Here is a 14,469-nt window from a genome sequence, read left to right on the forward strand (position 1 = left end):
AATGATAACAAAAAAAGAAAAAGCAACCACTATATTCAGTTTTTTTTTATACTACAAATTTAAATTCCAATTTGACATGCATACCTCTGAGCTGAAGTCTACACTGAACAAAGGGGATGGAGGAGCAGAAGGTTGGGCTACTGTGGACAAAGTAGAAGAGACGAGAGGTGGTTTCTGAGTGGAATAGTGTGTCCATTGGTCTGGTTTCCGTCTCAATAGGTCATCAAAGCCTGGTTGCTGTATTCGGCTGTATGCATCCTACAAGGAAGGGAAGAATGACAATTGAACAAACTTAAATTCCTAACTTCAAAATTCTAAAAACATTAGCTAATGTTTGCTATTCACATTTACTTTGATTAGAAGCTGCAGTTTTTAAACTCATATCCAGAATCCAAATAAAATTATACAACATTTTACCCCCTCGCCTAATGGCTCAGAAGTGTGACATGACATTGAGTCATAGGGACTGAGAAGGTTCCAGGTTCAATCCCTGCTAAAGACTTCCAGATCCCTCACAAAAGTGACTGTTTTAATTACTATAACTGCCTCTTAAGAAAAAAAAACAAAAAACCTCAATCTTGCTTATTTAGATGGTCAGTTTATCCTACAGCATAGTTTTAACTTGGCTCATTAACTTTTCAGGTCCAACACACTATACACAATTAGTATCATACATGAACTACAGGAAACTTTCTGGTATCCGGCACGGACAGGACCGGCCTGGTGCCGGTCCATCAACAATGCCGGATAACCGAACGCTATAGTTAAAAGATACAGAGCTCAGAGCTCCGTCTAAAGCAACAAACCCTGTTGAGCTTCAAAACACTCGGCACAACTTGCAAGCGACTCTGTAGCTTAGCAACAGCTTCAGCTACACGCTTGCACAGCCACAAATGAGTAAAAAAAGTAACTAAAAGTAAAAACAGTTATCTGAACCGACTCCTGAATTTTGCCGGTGGATAGAGCGTTCTGGTTATTTAGTGGCCGGTTAATCGAAAGTTTCCTGTAATATGATTTAACAGTGTTGTGATACGCGCAATACATGTTGCAAAATTGTCAGCTTTCTACTAATGGAGATAAAGCTCAACACACTGCTTACTAAAAATGTATTTATCTATATATATATATAAAGGAATCGTTCTGTCTGTCTATCCTTCTGTCGGTCTGTCTGTCCTCGGGTGTGCGTCTGTCCGGCTATGCGCTCGAAAGTTATACGGCGTACCTACGCGCGCGTTACCTCCGAAGAAAGCTTACGCTTCCGGGACACTGGTAAGCGTATTTACTTTTCGGTCGGACGAAAATTGTTCGCGCCTTATGCAAAAAACCTTCAAAATTAAACTCATTATCTGCTAGTATTGATTGACTGACGTCAAGGTTCGACCAATCCTGTGCCGTCACGATTGACCAATCCTACAGTACGGTCCCCTGATGGTTGGCCAATCGGTGTGTGTGTGTGTGTGTGTGTGGGCGGGACTAATCGTTTTCATCTCGGGGATCTGGCAGCCATTGTTTCAGTGCCATGACTTCAGCTTCCAGCTCAAACTACTTTGAAAGTTAGTATCTCTTTTAAAAATAACATAAGATTTACCAAAAACGTTTTATAAGTACTTTCACTTTCATCTTTCAAGGTATTAAGTGTGTGTGTGGGCGGGACTAATCGTTTTCATCTCAGGGATCTGCCAGCCATTGTTTCACAAAGGGACACAGACAGGGCCCCAAAGCCTGGCACTCGATTTAAACCGCCCGGCCCAAAACAGCCCTGGCAAAGCCGGGCTCCCCCCAGCTAGTAAGCTATAAAGCCACTTCACTTTGTTTACCAGTATGGAAGTACTGCCACTACAAAACTGACTCTCAAAAACTAGAGGTAGTGGGACAGAGTAAAGAACAAATTAACTTGCATTTATATAGCACCAGTCATGTCCTCAGAACATCCCAAAGCACTTCACAGTGAATTACTTTTTGAAGTGTAATCGCTGCTGTTATTGGATAAATGCAGCAACCAAGTTTTACATAGCATGGTCGAGCAATGAAATAATGGACTAGTTAATCGGTTTTGTTGGTGTTGGTTGAGGGATGAATGTTGGCAAGGACACCAGGAGAACTCCCTGGTGGTAAACAGAAGAGATAGAACAAAGTGAGAAAGAAAATGTAAAGGGAACTGAAGCAAGTGCTTCAAATGCCAGGGGTGAACATCTACCATGAGGCTTTACCAAAATCCTAATGAAACCCCATCTAACCCAAACTGTATTACAACAATAAAGTAAATAATTCTCCATTTATTGGCAAGAAAGTGAAAAATGTGATCCAGTAGTAACAGAGAAAAGCAAAAATGCTTCAATGCCTTACCCTCTGCATGCTGACGCTCCTCTGTTCATTTGATGGTTGTCCAGCCATAGAATAATATCCATCAAGTGAGCTGTATCTTTCTCGTGGTGGAGGATGGTAGGCAGCTGAAGGCACCATATCCATTGGAGGTAAAGAATTACTCCGCATGACATCATCCCGTGGGTACATCTGTGGCCTCCACATGCGCCTGCTATCATAGACTGGTGCATACATTCCAGAATGCACTGTTGGGACTGATCCATAATGTTGGGGAGGGGCTGATGGGTAAGGAGAAGATGCTAGTCGTTCCCGAGGTGGATATGCATTGTAGTGGTCAGTATATGGCACAGTGGGTGGAAGCGGGGATTCTGGCATACTGTTGGGACGTACATAGCGAGGAAGGCAGGGAGACACACCAGAAGGTAGACCAGGATGTGGGGGATAATACCCTCCTGCATAAAATTCAGAGAAAACAGAAAAGTTCATTAAATTAAATAATCTGAAATGTAAGCAAATGTCATGTTAAACTAAAATATCTCTACTCTTGCAGAAAGAGTGCAACTTTGAATCAAACATTAACGAATAAATCATATAGATATCTCACTAAACAATGCTAGTACCATAACACATTCTCTTAAACTGCTTTGGCCAATTGGAACATTCTGATTATAATGAAAGTTTATCACTGTAAATTAGAGGCTGCTGCTAATTTAACAACTGTTTTAAAAGGGCAATATTAAAACATTTTTTTAAACTTGTGCTTTCACCCTCTGCCTCCCGCCCCCCACCAAATTCAATCGTGAAAGCTTACAGCAATTTTAGTCTTTTATTGAAGCAATGACTAATTGGATAAATGGAATGCTGTACAAGGGGAAATGTAGCAGCATGGAGAGAAAGTTGGTTGACAGGCAGGGGTCATGCTGTGTCCACTTTTGTTCTCGGTGATAGGAGATATATATCATACACACACTAGGGAGTACAGTATCAAAATTTACTGACTGCAAAAGTAGGGGCTTGGAAAACAAGATGGACTATGAAAGAGTTGAGGAAGAGACAGGTTTGTGGAATGAGCAGATAGGTGGCGGTTATAATGCAAGAAGAAGTATGTGGTAGTACATCTTGGGAGGAAAAACAAGAAATGGGAGTATACAATCAAATAGAAAAATGTTAAAAGGGGTGGATGGAGTGAGACCGCTGGGTTAAAATACATAATTCCTTGAAACTGAGAGTTCAGGTAGGTAAAGCCATATAAAAAGACCAATAGCTTTTTGGGCATAGGGCATAAATAGGAGCATAGAGTATAAGAGGTAATGATAAAATTTGCACATGGCAATGGTTAGGCCACAGTTTATAATAGCGTGCAGTTTTGGGCACTCCATTAAAACCATAGGTACAGCGTAGATTCACCAAACTAATACCAGGGATGGGAGACTACAGTTATAGGGAAAGTCAAGATATTGGGAGCAGAGAAGACGAAGAGGAGTTTAATAGAGGTTTTTAAAATGATAAAGGGCTTTGATAGAGTGAATAGGGAAAGACTATTTCCTCTGATTGGGGGTCAATGAGCATCATCAATTTAGGGTGTGAAGAAAGATGTTAAAGAGTAATTTCTTTACACAAGAGAGTTGTTGAAACATGAAATGAGTAGTTGAGGCAAAGACCACTTTTAAGGAAAACGTGGTTAAATATTTGAAGCAGAGGAAGATATACGGCTACGGGGAGCGAGCAAGGCTGTGGGATTAGTTTTGGATTGCTCCAGCAAAGAATAATTACAGATAAGATGAGCTGAATGACTTTCTCCTGTGCTGCTAACTTTTATTGTTTATCGTTTTGGTTGCAGCTTACCTGGCTGATGATAAGCAGTCAGTTCATATGAAACTGGTGTCCTAGGGTCCTGATAATACACATCAGATTGCTGGGATGGGTACACCGACACTCTTGACACAGATTTTGAAGAGGGTAGTGAAGTCGCGTCTGGTCCAATATGTGATGACATTACAGCCGAGGTAGAGAGCACATGGTTGAGAATGGTCTTGGGAGGTGAGCCAATTTTACTGGAAAACAAATGTAAATGTTTGATAGCAAAAATGCAGTATCAAATTGCTGGTCCAGAAAAAAAATGTATACATCATTCGCAAAATTTTATTCATTGTGTTAAAATCTCTTAAAAACAAAGATTTCTTCTCGACACACTGCAAATGGTTCCATGGAAACATGTTCGACTAGAATACCTCCCCATTGTCTTTCAAAGCTGGAAGCTGATATAATGAAAATATTTAATCGAGCTGGCTGCTAAGATCCTGTGCATGCATACTAACATAGAAAACTACTGAAGGCTGTTCCCAGAAAATTGATTTTTAACACTATTTAGTACACCTTTTTGGAACCTACTGTAATTCAGCCTTTCAAGCTAGAAATATTTTCTCCTGGAAGGGTTACAAATATTTTATATATGAAAATAAAAAGAGTTGTGGGGATTGCAATACAATTTTAATGGGTCCAGTTCCTTTGTTAGTAACCTAACCCAAATACATCATGTGAATTAGTGAACTTAAACCTCTTACAACAGTCACATTGAATAATCCCAGCTGGCAGTGCATTCTACATTCACAAATCATAACCAGCTCCGCATCACCTTGGTTCCTTCCCTGGACTCTAGAACAGCCAAAGGTCCAGTCTTAAGCAATTTTTATTTTTAAGTGACTTCAGGAGGGATGAATCAAAATCTCAGAACTTAATTCTAATAAAAAAGGTACATACTGAAACATCAAACTACCTTTTATCTTCTGCATGCTAATTATACTGCTGCACATTTAAACCTTAAAATTACTGTTGGCAATAGAAACTGTTCAACACATTAATATGATATGCCTTGGTCTGCAATTTTCAAGGAGGAATTAATCCACTTAAAATAACAAAAAAAGCCAGTGAATGCATTCACACTGGAGAACATCCTGAGTACATCAAAAATCAGCTGCAATCAATCTTGAAGAAAATAAACTTTCACATGAGACAACAGCCAGGAATGCCCTAGAAATATCTTTTGAAGAAATAAAAAAGTCTTCAAAAGCTAATTTTAGCACAGCATGTGTAATATATACTTCTTTTGTGGGCAAACACTACAGTACTACACATGTAACTGCAACTCTTAGAAAACATCAGCTCACCGTAAAATTTTCTGCCTCAAGTTTGTGCGTAAATAGTAGGACAAAGTAACATCTGATTGTCTCCAAGCCTACCTTCCAACTGATCTGATTCAAATGAAAAGAGCTGATTTTCTTGTGAAATATAAACTGACATGTTGAAACACTGTCGACTTAAACGCCGATGGTCAGTATGTATGCCAAATCTGGGCTGTCACAATGGATGCCAAAAGTGTTCATTGTACAGGTGAGATTGTAGAATAAAAAATTGTAGGGAACTAAAGTTTTACAAAAGGAAACAGATATATAGATATATCTTACTTCTCTGGTGGTGAACCAGATAGTGATCCAGGTGTACTCAGACAGTTTTGTCCAATTTTCTTCACGTTCTCCAAAGAAGCGGAGGTATCTGCACAGCGTGGTATTAGTTGTGGGGTACTACTTTCTGGACTAATGATCCCATTTGGCGGCTGTACCATTTTCACAGTGGTTTCAGTGGATCCCGTTACAGAGACTATATTTCCTGCAGAAGTTGTGACTATATTAGTGATTCCAACTTTGTTCTGAAGAGCTTGGGGTAGAGGAAAGGGCCTGACAGTAGCATTAATCTTCTTATTCCGCATCCGATACCTGTTATCAAGGATACAAATAACTACTTTTTTTTTTGCACAATACAACCAATACAATAATACTGATGTAAAATGCCATCTATGTACAAGTGATCAACCGTCAAAATACAGAATAGGTAATACTCCCAAGTTGAACATAAACACTACCTCCACTGTGCAAAATTTGACCATCTGAAATAACTTGCTGCTATCTTTGTAAATTAAGTCTCACTATATGCTATGATCATCTAAAGCTAATCATATTCCAATGCTGTCCTGGCAGGCCTATCATTTTCCACACTTTATAAACTTAAGCTCATCCAAAACTCTGCTGCCCGTATCCTGACTCGCACCAAGTCCCATTCACCCATCACCCCGTGCTTGCTGACCTACATTGGCTGCTGGTCCACCAACACCTCAAGTTTAAAATTCTCATTGTTGTGTTCAAATCACTTTGTGGCTTTGCTCCTCCCTATCTCTCTAACCTCCTCCAGCCCTACCACCCTCAGAGAACTCTGCATTGGCCCAAACTCTGGCCTCTTGTGCAACCTCCACTTCCTTCGCCCCACCACTGGTGGCCGTGCCTTCAGCCATCTCGGCCCTAAGCTCTGGAATTCCCTCCCTAAACATCTCTGCCTCTCTATCCTCCTTGAAGATGCTCCTTGTAAGAGCCATAAAAGCTTAAGAAAATACTTTAAAATAGTGGTTAAATGGCATAATAGTTAATTTACCTGACCGACTTATTGTATTAAGAAACCCCCTATTTTCTTGCTCCAGTAGTATAGTCCGAGACACCCCCTTCATTCTTGCCATAATGGAACAGTCCCTAAGCCACACATGGGTGCAGCCATTTTACAGTTTAAACTGCACGTGGTTGAAGGAGGCAGAAGTTGTGAGGTTTGGAGCAGTACAGTTTTTGACCGTGTTCGTTTATACGTGTTTGCTTTGTAATTCCGTTTGTTAAGGGTTATAGTAAACAGTTTAAAAGACAAAGCTACGTTTGGGAACGTTTTATTTCGACACGCGTCTACTCGTTGTTAAAAACCCCACAGCTCAGTGGCTGCCTGTTTGGAAACTAAGAAGCGCCACTACATTAGTCAAAAACTTGCTCCCTAAGAAGGAAGGGACGGAATCGTCGGCGAACGTATACCCGAATGGTCACGGAGCCAGACGACAATATAAGAAAGCAAAAGGTACAGTGACTGCTACTTGCTTTGTTCATTCTATTGAGAAGCTAAATAAGAGCTGCGGGTAAAATGGCCGAGGCCTTACGGAGCCAGGAGCTTCCATCAGCCAGAAAGATTGCTGGCCAAAAGAGGGAAATAAAGCTCACCCCAAAGGCAATGGAAGAGAAGTTACATAGAAGCATAGGTGCAAGGAAGGCTAAATTAGCTCAGATAACTGGAAAAATGAAGATAATCGATCGTCTCATGGAAGATAATGCTAATATTAAGAAAGCTGAAGACATGATGTATTACGATTTCTCCAAGCTGCATGAAGAATTTAATGTACTCAATGAAGATGTATTAGCACTTCTGCCTGAAGAAGAGGGAAACGCTGATCAGCACAACTGGTTTGATCTTAAATCAACCAGCATTAAGGACTATATCAAGGCCACGGAACAGTGGATGTTAAAGATTCGTCAAGACGCTGATACAGCAGAGAAAGATAAAGTTGACGATGAAGTCGGACCAGACGATAGCATTTCAGAGACTTCCGCCAGACCGAGCAAAAATCGAAAAGGTAGCAGCTCTGTTTCTGGACGCAGGTCAGTCGCTTCTACCACAAGCTCGTCGCGACGCATGAGAGCGGAGGCCGAACGGGCGGCGTTGGTGGCGCGCGCAGCATCTTTAGCGGAGAAGCAAGCTCTTGAACGGGAAGAGGCCCAACTGCAGGTCCAAGAGGCCCAACTGCAGGCCCAACGGGCCCAGGTGCAGGCAAAGAAAGAACAGCTGGAGATAAAAACAGCTATCGAGGTCTCAGACGCCAGGTTGAGTGCGTACGAAGATTATGAAGGCTCACGGGACGGCGGGAGCCACTGCCAGTCAACGTCGTCACATAGAGTTGGATCCAGGGCACCTTCAAGAGTTACAACAGAGCCCGAAGGCAATCCCCTGGCATTACAGCGTGGAAGAGTGGCCTCTCCACTAACAGGAGCACGTGATGCTACCCCAGACGTCAGACGGTCTAGACTAGACCCTGCTGATGACCACCAGAGGCCTGAAGACACAGGGAGAAGCCTATACCGAGTGATGCAACGTCAGAACGAAATTACAGAGATGCTTGTAAAACAACAGAATCTGTTTCGACTCCCTCAAAGAGACATACCAGTGTTCCAAGGCGACCCACTCAAGTATAAGCCCTTCATCAGATCCTTTGAACAAGCCATTGACTCCAAAACAGAGAGCAGCAGTGATAAGTTGTACTACCTGGGACAGTACACCAGTGGTAAACCACAAGACCTGGTCAGAAGCTGTGAACACATGAGACCGGACCGGGGATACATAGAAGCCAGGAAGTTGCTGCAGGAGCACTATGGTAACGAGCTGAAGATAGCCACTGCATATAGCGAAAAGGCTACCAAGTGGCCACAGATCAGATCGGAGGACGGAGAGGCATTGAACGCATATGTTCTTTTCCTCATAGGATGTCGCAACACCATGGAGGATGTTGAATTCATGGAAGAGATGGACAATCCTACGACTATGAGAATCATCATCTCTAAGCTTCCTTACAGGATGAGAGAACAATGGAGAAGAACAGCCTTTGAGATAATGGAGAGACGGAAAAGTAGAGCCAGGTTTGCAGACTTAGTGAACTTCATAGACAAACAGGCTAAAATTGCTAGGGACCCATTGTTTGGAAACATCCAAGATGTCAGCCCGACCACCGATGGAAGAGTGAAAGCCAAGCCTGTTGAATCAAAGACTCTCAGGAAAGGTGGTTCCAGGGGAAGCAGCTTTGCAACTATCATCACCCAGGCCGAGGAAGAAAGGCCCCAGAACTCATCTCCCAAAAAGAGCAGCACAGTGACGTCTGCTAATGCCTTTCAGAAGCCATGCTTATTCTGCCAGAAGAATCATACATTGGATTTCTGCAGCGACATCAAAGCACAGCCACATAAGGACAGAATCGAATTCCTGAAGTGCAACGGCCTATGCTTTGGATGTCTCTCTCAGGGGCACCCGAGTAGAAACTGTAAGCAAAGAACAACATGCAGAGTGCGCACTCGGAAACATCCCAGTCTGCTGCATATCCATAAAGAAGAACAAGTCTTTAAGAAGAGTGAAGAAAACAATACCGACGAGAAGGTTGTTTCAAGTGCTCTGGTGTCGCTAGAACCAGAGACTTGTGGACTCACTGGGGCCGGTGACAGTGACTGTATTCTTGCCATCGTACCAGTAAAGATCAAGTCTAAGAGGAGCGAGAAGCTTGTGGAGACTTACGCCTTCATGGATCCAGGTAGCTCAGCAACGTTCTGCACAGAATCACTCATGCGACAGCTGAACGTTAGAGGCAGAAGAACAGAAATCCTATTACGCACCATGGGTCATGAGAAGTCAATGCAAAGTTATATCCTGTCAGACCTAGAAGTGTGTGGACTTGAAGAGAAGGACTTCATAGACCTGCCTAATTTTTTCACACAGAGGGAGATTCCGGTTAGAATAGGGAACCTAGCCCTGCAGAAGGACGTGGATAGATGGCCTTACCTAGAAAAGGTGCGTCTCCCATACATTGAAGCAGAAATTGGCCTATTAATTGGAACCAATGCCTACAAAACTATGGAGCCATGGCAGGTGATAAACAGCAAGGATGACAGACCCTACGCCGTCAGGACAGCCCTTGGATGGGTAGTCAATGGACCGGTAAGGAGAGATGATGGCCACAAGTCGAACAAGGAGGAACGACAAAACGTCACAGTTAATCGCATCTCTATCGCAAGCATTGAAGAGCTGTTGATACAGCAGTTCAACGCAGACTTCTCAGAACGCAGCTGTGAGGAAAAGACAGAGATGTCACAAGAAGACCATCAGTTCATGGGTTTGATGACAAGGTCTACACAGTTCATTGATGGCCACTATCACATTGGTTTGCCACTGAGAAGACAGACCGCGAAGATGCCGAACAATCGCTGCATAGCAGAGCAACGCGCCATCAGTCTAAAGAGAAAGCTGAACAAGAACCCCGACTTTCACGAAGACTACAAAGACTTCATGAGAAACATCATAGCGAAAGGCTATGCTGTAAAGGTGCCCGAGGAACAGTTGAACAGAGACGATGGAAGGGTCTGGTACATTCCTCATCACGGGGTGTATCACCCAAAGAAGAAAAAGATCCGTGTAGTGTTTGACTGCGCCGCCTCATTCAGAGGAACTTCACTGAATGACCAGCTGCTTCAAGGTCCTGATCTTACTAATACCCTCATTGGCGTCTTGACTAGGTTTAGACAAGAGCTCGTTGCCATGATGGCAGACATAGAATCAATGTTCTACCAAGTTAGAATCCCTGATGAAGATGCTGATCTTCTGCGCTTCCTTTGGTGGCCAGATGGCGACGTTAGTCAAGCGATGGTGGAATGTAGAATGGCCGTACACTTGTTCGGAGTCACATCATCTCCCAGCTGTGCAAGCTACGCTCTCAGGAAAAACTGCAGAAGATGGCAAAGGCAAAGCACCATCAGAGGCTGTGGAGACAATCTTCAGAAACTTTTATGTCGACGACTGTCTGAAGTCCGTGTCAACAGAAGACGATGCCATCGCACTGTCAAGAGACCTTAGAACTCTGTGTTCGAATGGAGGATTCCATCTGACTAAGTGGATAAGCAACAGCAGAGCAGTTCTAGCTTCTATCCCAGAAAAGGAAAGAGCCACTGAAGTCAAAGATCTGGACCTGAGCCACGATGTCCTTCCTATCGAGAGAGCTCTTGGTGTACAATGGTGCATCGAGTCAGACACGTTCAACTTCAGGATAATGGTGAACGAAAGACCATCCACAAGACGAGGGATTCTCTCCGTGGTCAGTTCCATCTACGACCCTCTTGGATTCCTGGCACCACTCATTCTGCCGGTGAAGCTGATGCTACGAGAGCTGTGTAGAGACAAGAGAGGATGGGATGAAGATATCCCAGAAAGGTCAAGCTCAGAGATGGCACAGATGGTTGACAGATTTGCAACAACTTTCTAGCTTCAACGTCAGTAGATGCATCAAGCCCGCGAGTTTTGGAGTTACAAAGACGGCTCAACTACATCATTTCTCGGACGCCAGTGAGGGCGGCTATGGCACGGCTACTTACCTCTTGCTGACAAATCAACAGGGCCAGAAACATTGTGCCTTCCTCATGGGGAAATCCAGGGTGGCTCCGCTGAAGCAGGTCACCATCCCGAGACTGGAATTGACGGCAGCGGTTGTTGCAGTTAAAGTTGACCAGGTGATGCGGAAAGAGTTACAGCTCCCATTAGAAGAATCTGTCTTCTGGACGGATAGCACGATGGTGCTGAAGTATATAGAGAATGAGAAGATACGCTTCAAGACCTTCGTAGCAAACAGAATCTCATCCATTAGGAGAAGCTACACAACCATCTCAATGGAGGTACGTAAACACCTCATTAAACCCAGCAGATCAAGCCTCACGAGGATTGAAGGCTGAAAACTTCATGAGGAGTGAAACTTGGATACAAGGCCCAAGTTATCTGCTGGAAACAGAGATCATGGCCAGAAAGACCAGATATGCCAAGTCAGATTGCTGAAGACGACGTCGAAGTCAAGAGATCAGTCACAGTAAATCTCATAAATACGAAAGAGAACTTTGACACAGTGAACAAGCTTGTTAACCATTTCTCAGGATGGCACCAGTTGAGGAAAGCAGTTGCATGGTTTCTAAGGTTGAAAGAGTTGCTGCTACACCTGAGCGGTAAGAGAAAAGAGTACCGAGCCACTATCAGTCAGTCTGAAAGTAACCCTGATAAGCAGAGAATGCTTCTACAGCAGTATACGCATCATCACAAGACCACATTGGGCAAGAATTCATTGACCGTGGAGGATTTGGCCAAGGCTGAGAAGGAGATAGTTCGCTTCAGTCAAAGACAAAGATACCCAGAAGAAATCGAAGCTCTACAGCGAAATACTCCAATCAAGAAAGGTAGTCATGTCTACAAGCTGGACCCTACACTGCAAGATGGAGTACTGAGCGTGGGAGGGAGACTAAACAAATCTGCTATGCCAGAGGAGGCCAAGCATCCTGCTATCCTTTCTAAGGACCTCCGGGTTGCTACCCTCATTCTTCAGCATATACACCAGAGTATTGGACACAGTGGGAGGAATCACGTGCTTGCGAAGCTAAGACAAAGATACTGGATTCCAGGAGCTAATTCCGTAATAAGAAAAATACTCTCTGAATGCATTGTTTGCAGACGGTTACACGCTAGAGCTGGGGAGCAGAAAATGGCAGACCTGCCTGAAGACCATTTGTTACCAGACAAGCCCCCATTTACAAACGTAGGGGTGGACTATTTCGGGCCTTTCGAGGTAAAGTGAGGACGGAGCCTTGTCAAGAGATATGGTGTGCTTTTCACTTGTTTGGCCATCAGAGCTGTTCATATTGAGGTGGCACACACGCTTGACACTGATTCCTGTATTAACGCCTTGCGGCACTTTGTCTGTAGAAGAGGACAGGTGTCCATTATGCGTTCTGATAATGGCACTAATTTCGTCGGAGCGGAGAGAGAACTACGGGAAGCTATTGAAGGTTGGAATCAGCTTAAAATAAAGGAAGATCTGTATGCCCGTCGGAAGTGGAGGCAAGTTCAGTATATGTCAGACCTTTTCTGGACCAGATGGACAAGAGAATACTTACCTCTGCTACAGGAGCGTCAAAAATGGTCCAAAATAAAGAGGAACTTCATTGTCGGAGACATTGTCTTAATTGTGGACGATTCAGCCCCTAGAAATTCTTGGTTGATGGGAAAAATAATTAAGACCATGCCAGACTCCAGAGGCGTCGTTCGTCGCGTTTGTTTGCAAACCAAGACCAGTACCCTGGAAAGACCGATCACAAAGCTCTGCCTGCTACAAGAAGCAGCGTGAAAGGTTCCCGAACGAAAAAAGTGGACACTTATATTGTAAATATGTTGAACTCATTAGTTTATGACTCTTAATGTTTGAGTAATTGATATGCTTCATGTGCCTAGTCAATTAGGGGCCGGAATGTAAGAGCCATAAAAGCTTAAGAAAATACTTTAAAATAGTGGTTAAATGGCATAATAGTTAATTTACCTGACCGACTTATTGTATTAAGAAACCCCCTATTTTCTTGCTCCAGTAATATAGTCCGAGACACCCCCTTCATTCTTGCCATAATGGAACAGTCCCTAAGCCACACATGGGTGCAGCCATTTTACAGTTTAAACTGCACGTGGTTGAAGGAGGCAGAAGTTGTGAGGTTTGGAACAGTACAGTTTTTGACCGTGTTCGTTTATACGTGTTTGCTTTGTAATTCCGTTTGTTAAGTGTTATAGTAAACAGTTTAAAAGACAAAGCTACGTTTGGGAATGTTTTATTTCGACACGCGTCTACTCGTTGTTAAAAACCCCACAGCTCAGTGGCTGCCTGTTTGGAAACTAAGAAGCGCCACTACACTCCTTAAAACCAAGTTTTTGGTGATCTTCCCCGGTATCTCACGTGGCTCGGGGTCAAATTTTGTTTGATAACGCTCCAGTGAAGCACCTTGGGACGTTTTACTACATTAAAAAGGTGCTTTATAAATACAAATTGTTGTTGTTGTTAAAACCTATCTTTGACCAAGCTTTTGGTCACCTGACCTAATTTCTACTACTTTGGCTCAGTGTCATTTTTTGTCTGATTATGCTCCTGTGAAGCGCCTTGAGGTGTTTTACTATGTTAAAGGCACTATATGAATGCAAAGTTGTTATATTATCCTGAAATGTTGGCAGGCACAAAAGATGTCTTCACTGAAAAAACTATCTTACAACTTGGTACAAAACTGATGATTTAAAACTTACAATAGTATTTTTGCAACAACCTCAAAATAAGTACTATGACTCACACAGAAAACACTTAAAAATGCTTGTTTACTGTAAATAATTACTGATTTTTAATAAGCTTTAAAGATTTTCTAACAGTGAGTAGCACAAGGGGCCTAATTATTGTCATAGCTCAAACTTAACCCAGAATGGTGGCATCAAACTCTCCTCCGCGCCAGCAATTTCCCTCACAGCTGACAGAGCGTGGCTGGTGTGGGAAATGGAAATGTTCATACTAGCGTAGTAAAGATTGCACTTCTCACATTGAGGAATTGCATTGTTGAGGTACATTAAAAAGGAACTAAATGGCCCGTATGTTCTGATCCCTACAGGTGTGGACAAGCTGTGTACCCA

At 43.0% G+C, this 14,469-nt stretch overlaps 1 protein-coding gene across 10 annotated transcripts in view; it reads right to left on the minus strand.

The window, feature by feature from the left end:
• The window catches only part of rc3h2 (ring finger and CCCH-type domains 2), a 122,904-nt gene that overhangs the window by 39,143 nt on the left and 69,292 nt on the right, over positions 1–14,469 (minus strand). For 9 of the 10 annotated variants that reach the window (XM_085965706.1, XM_085965705.1, XM_085965708.1 and 6 more), the window contains 4 exons: positions 5,790–6,098; positions 4,171–4,379; positions 2,347–2,777; positions 85–258 (listed from right to left, as the gene is read on the minus strand). In XM_085965706.1, coding sequence (XP_085821832.1) covers positions 85–258; positions 2,347–2,777; positions 4,171–4,379; positions 5,790–6,098 — 1,123 coding nt within the window. The remainder of the gene's footprint in view (positions 1–84; positions 259–2,346; positions 2,778–4,170; positions 4,380–5,789; positions 6,099–14,469) is intronic. The other variant, XM_085965709.1, reaches the window with a different exon arrangement.

This window comes from Somniosus microcephalus, chromosome 23, assembly GCF_052327205.1.
Source record: "Somniosus microcephalus isolate GS21.2 chromosome 23, FLI_Smic_1.0, whole genome shotgun sequence".
In the NCBI taxonomy this organism is placed as follows: Eukaryota; Metazoa; Chordata; class Chondrichthyes; order Squaliformes; family Somniosidae; genus Somniosus; species Somniosus microcephalus.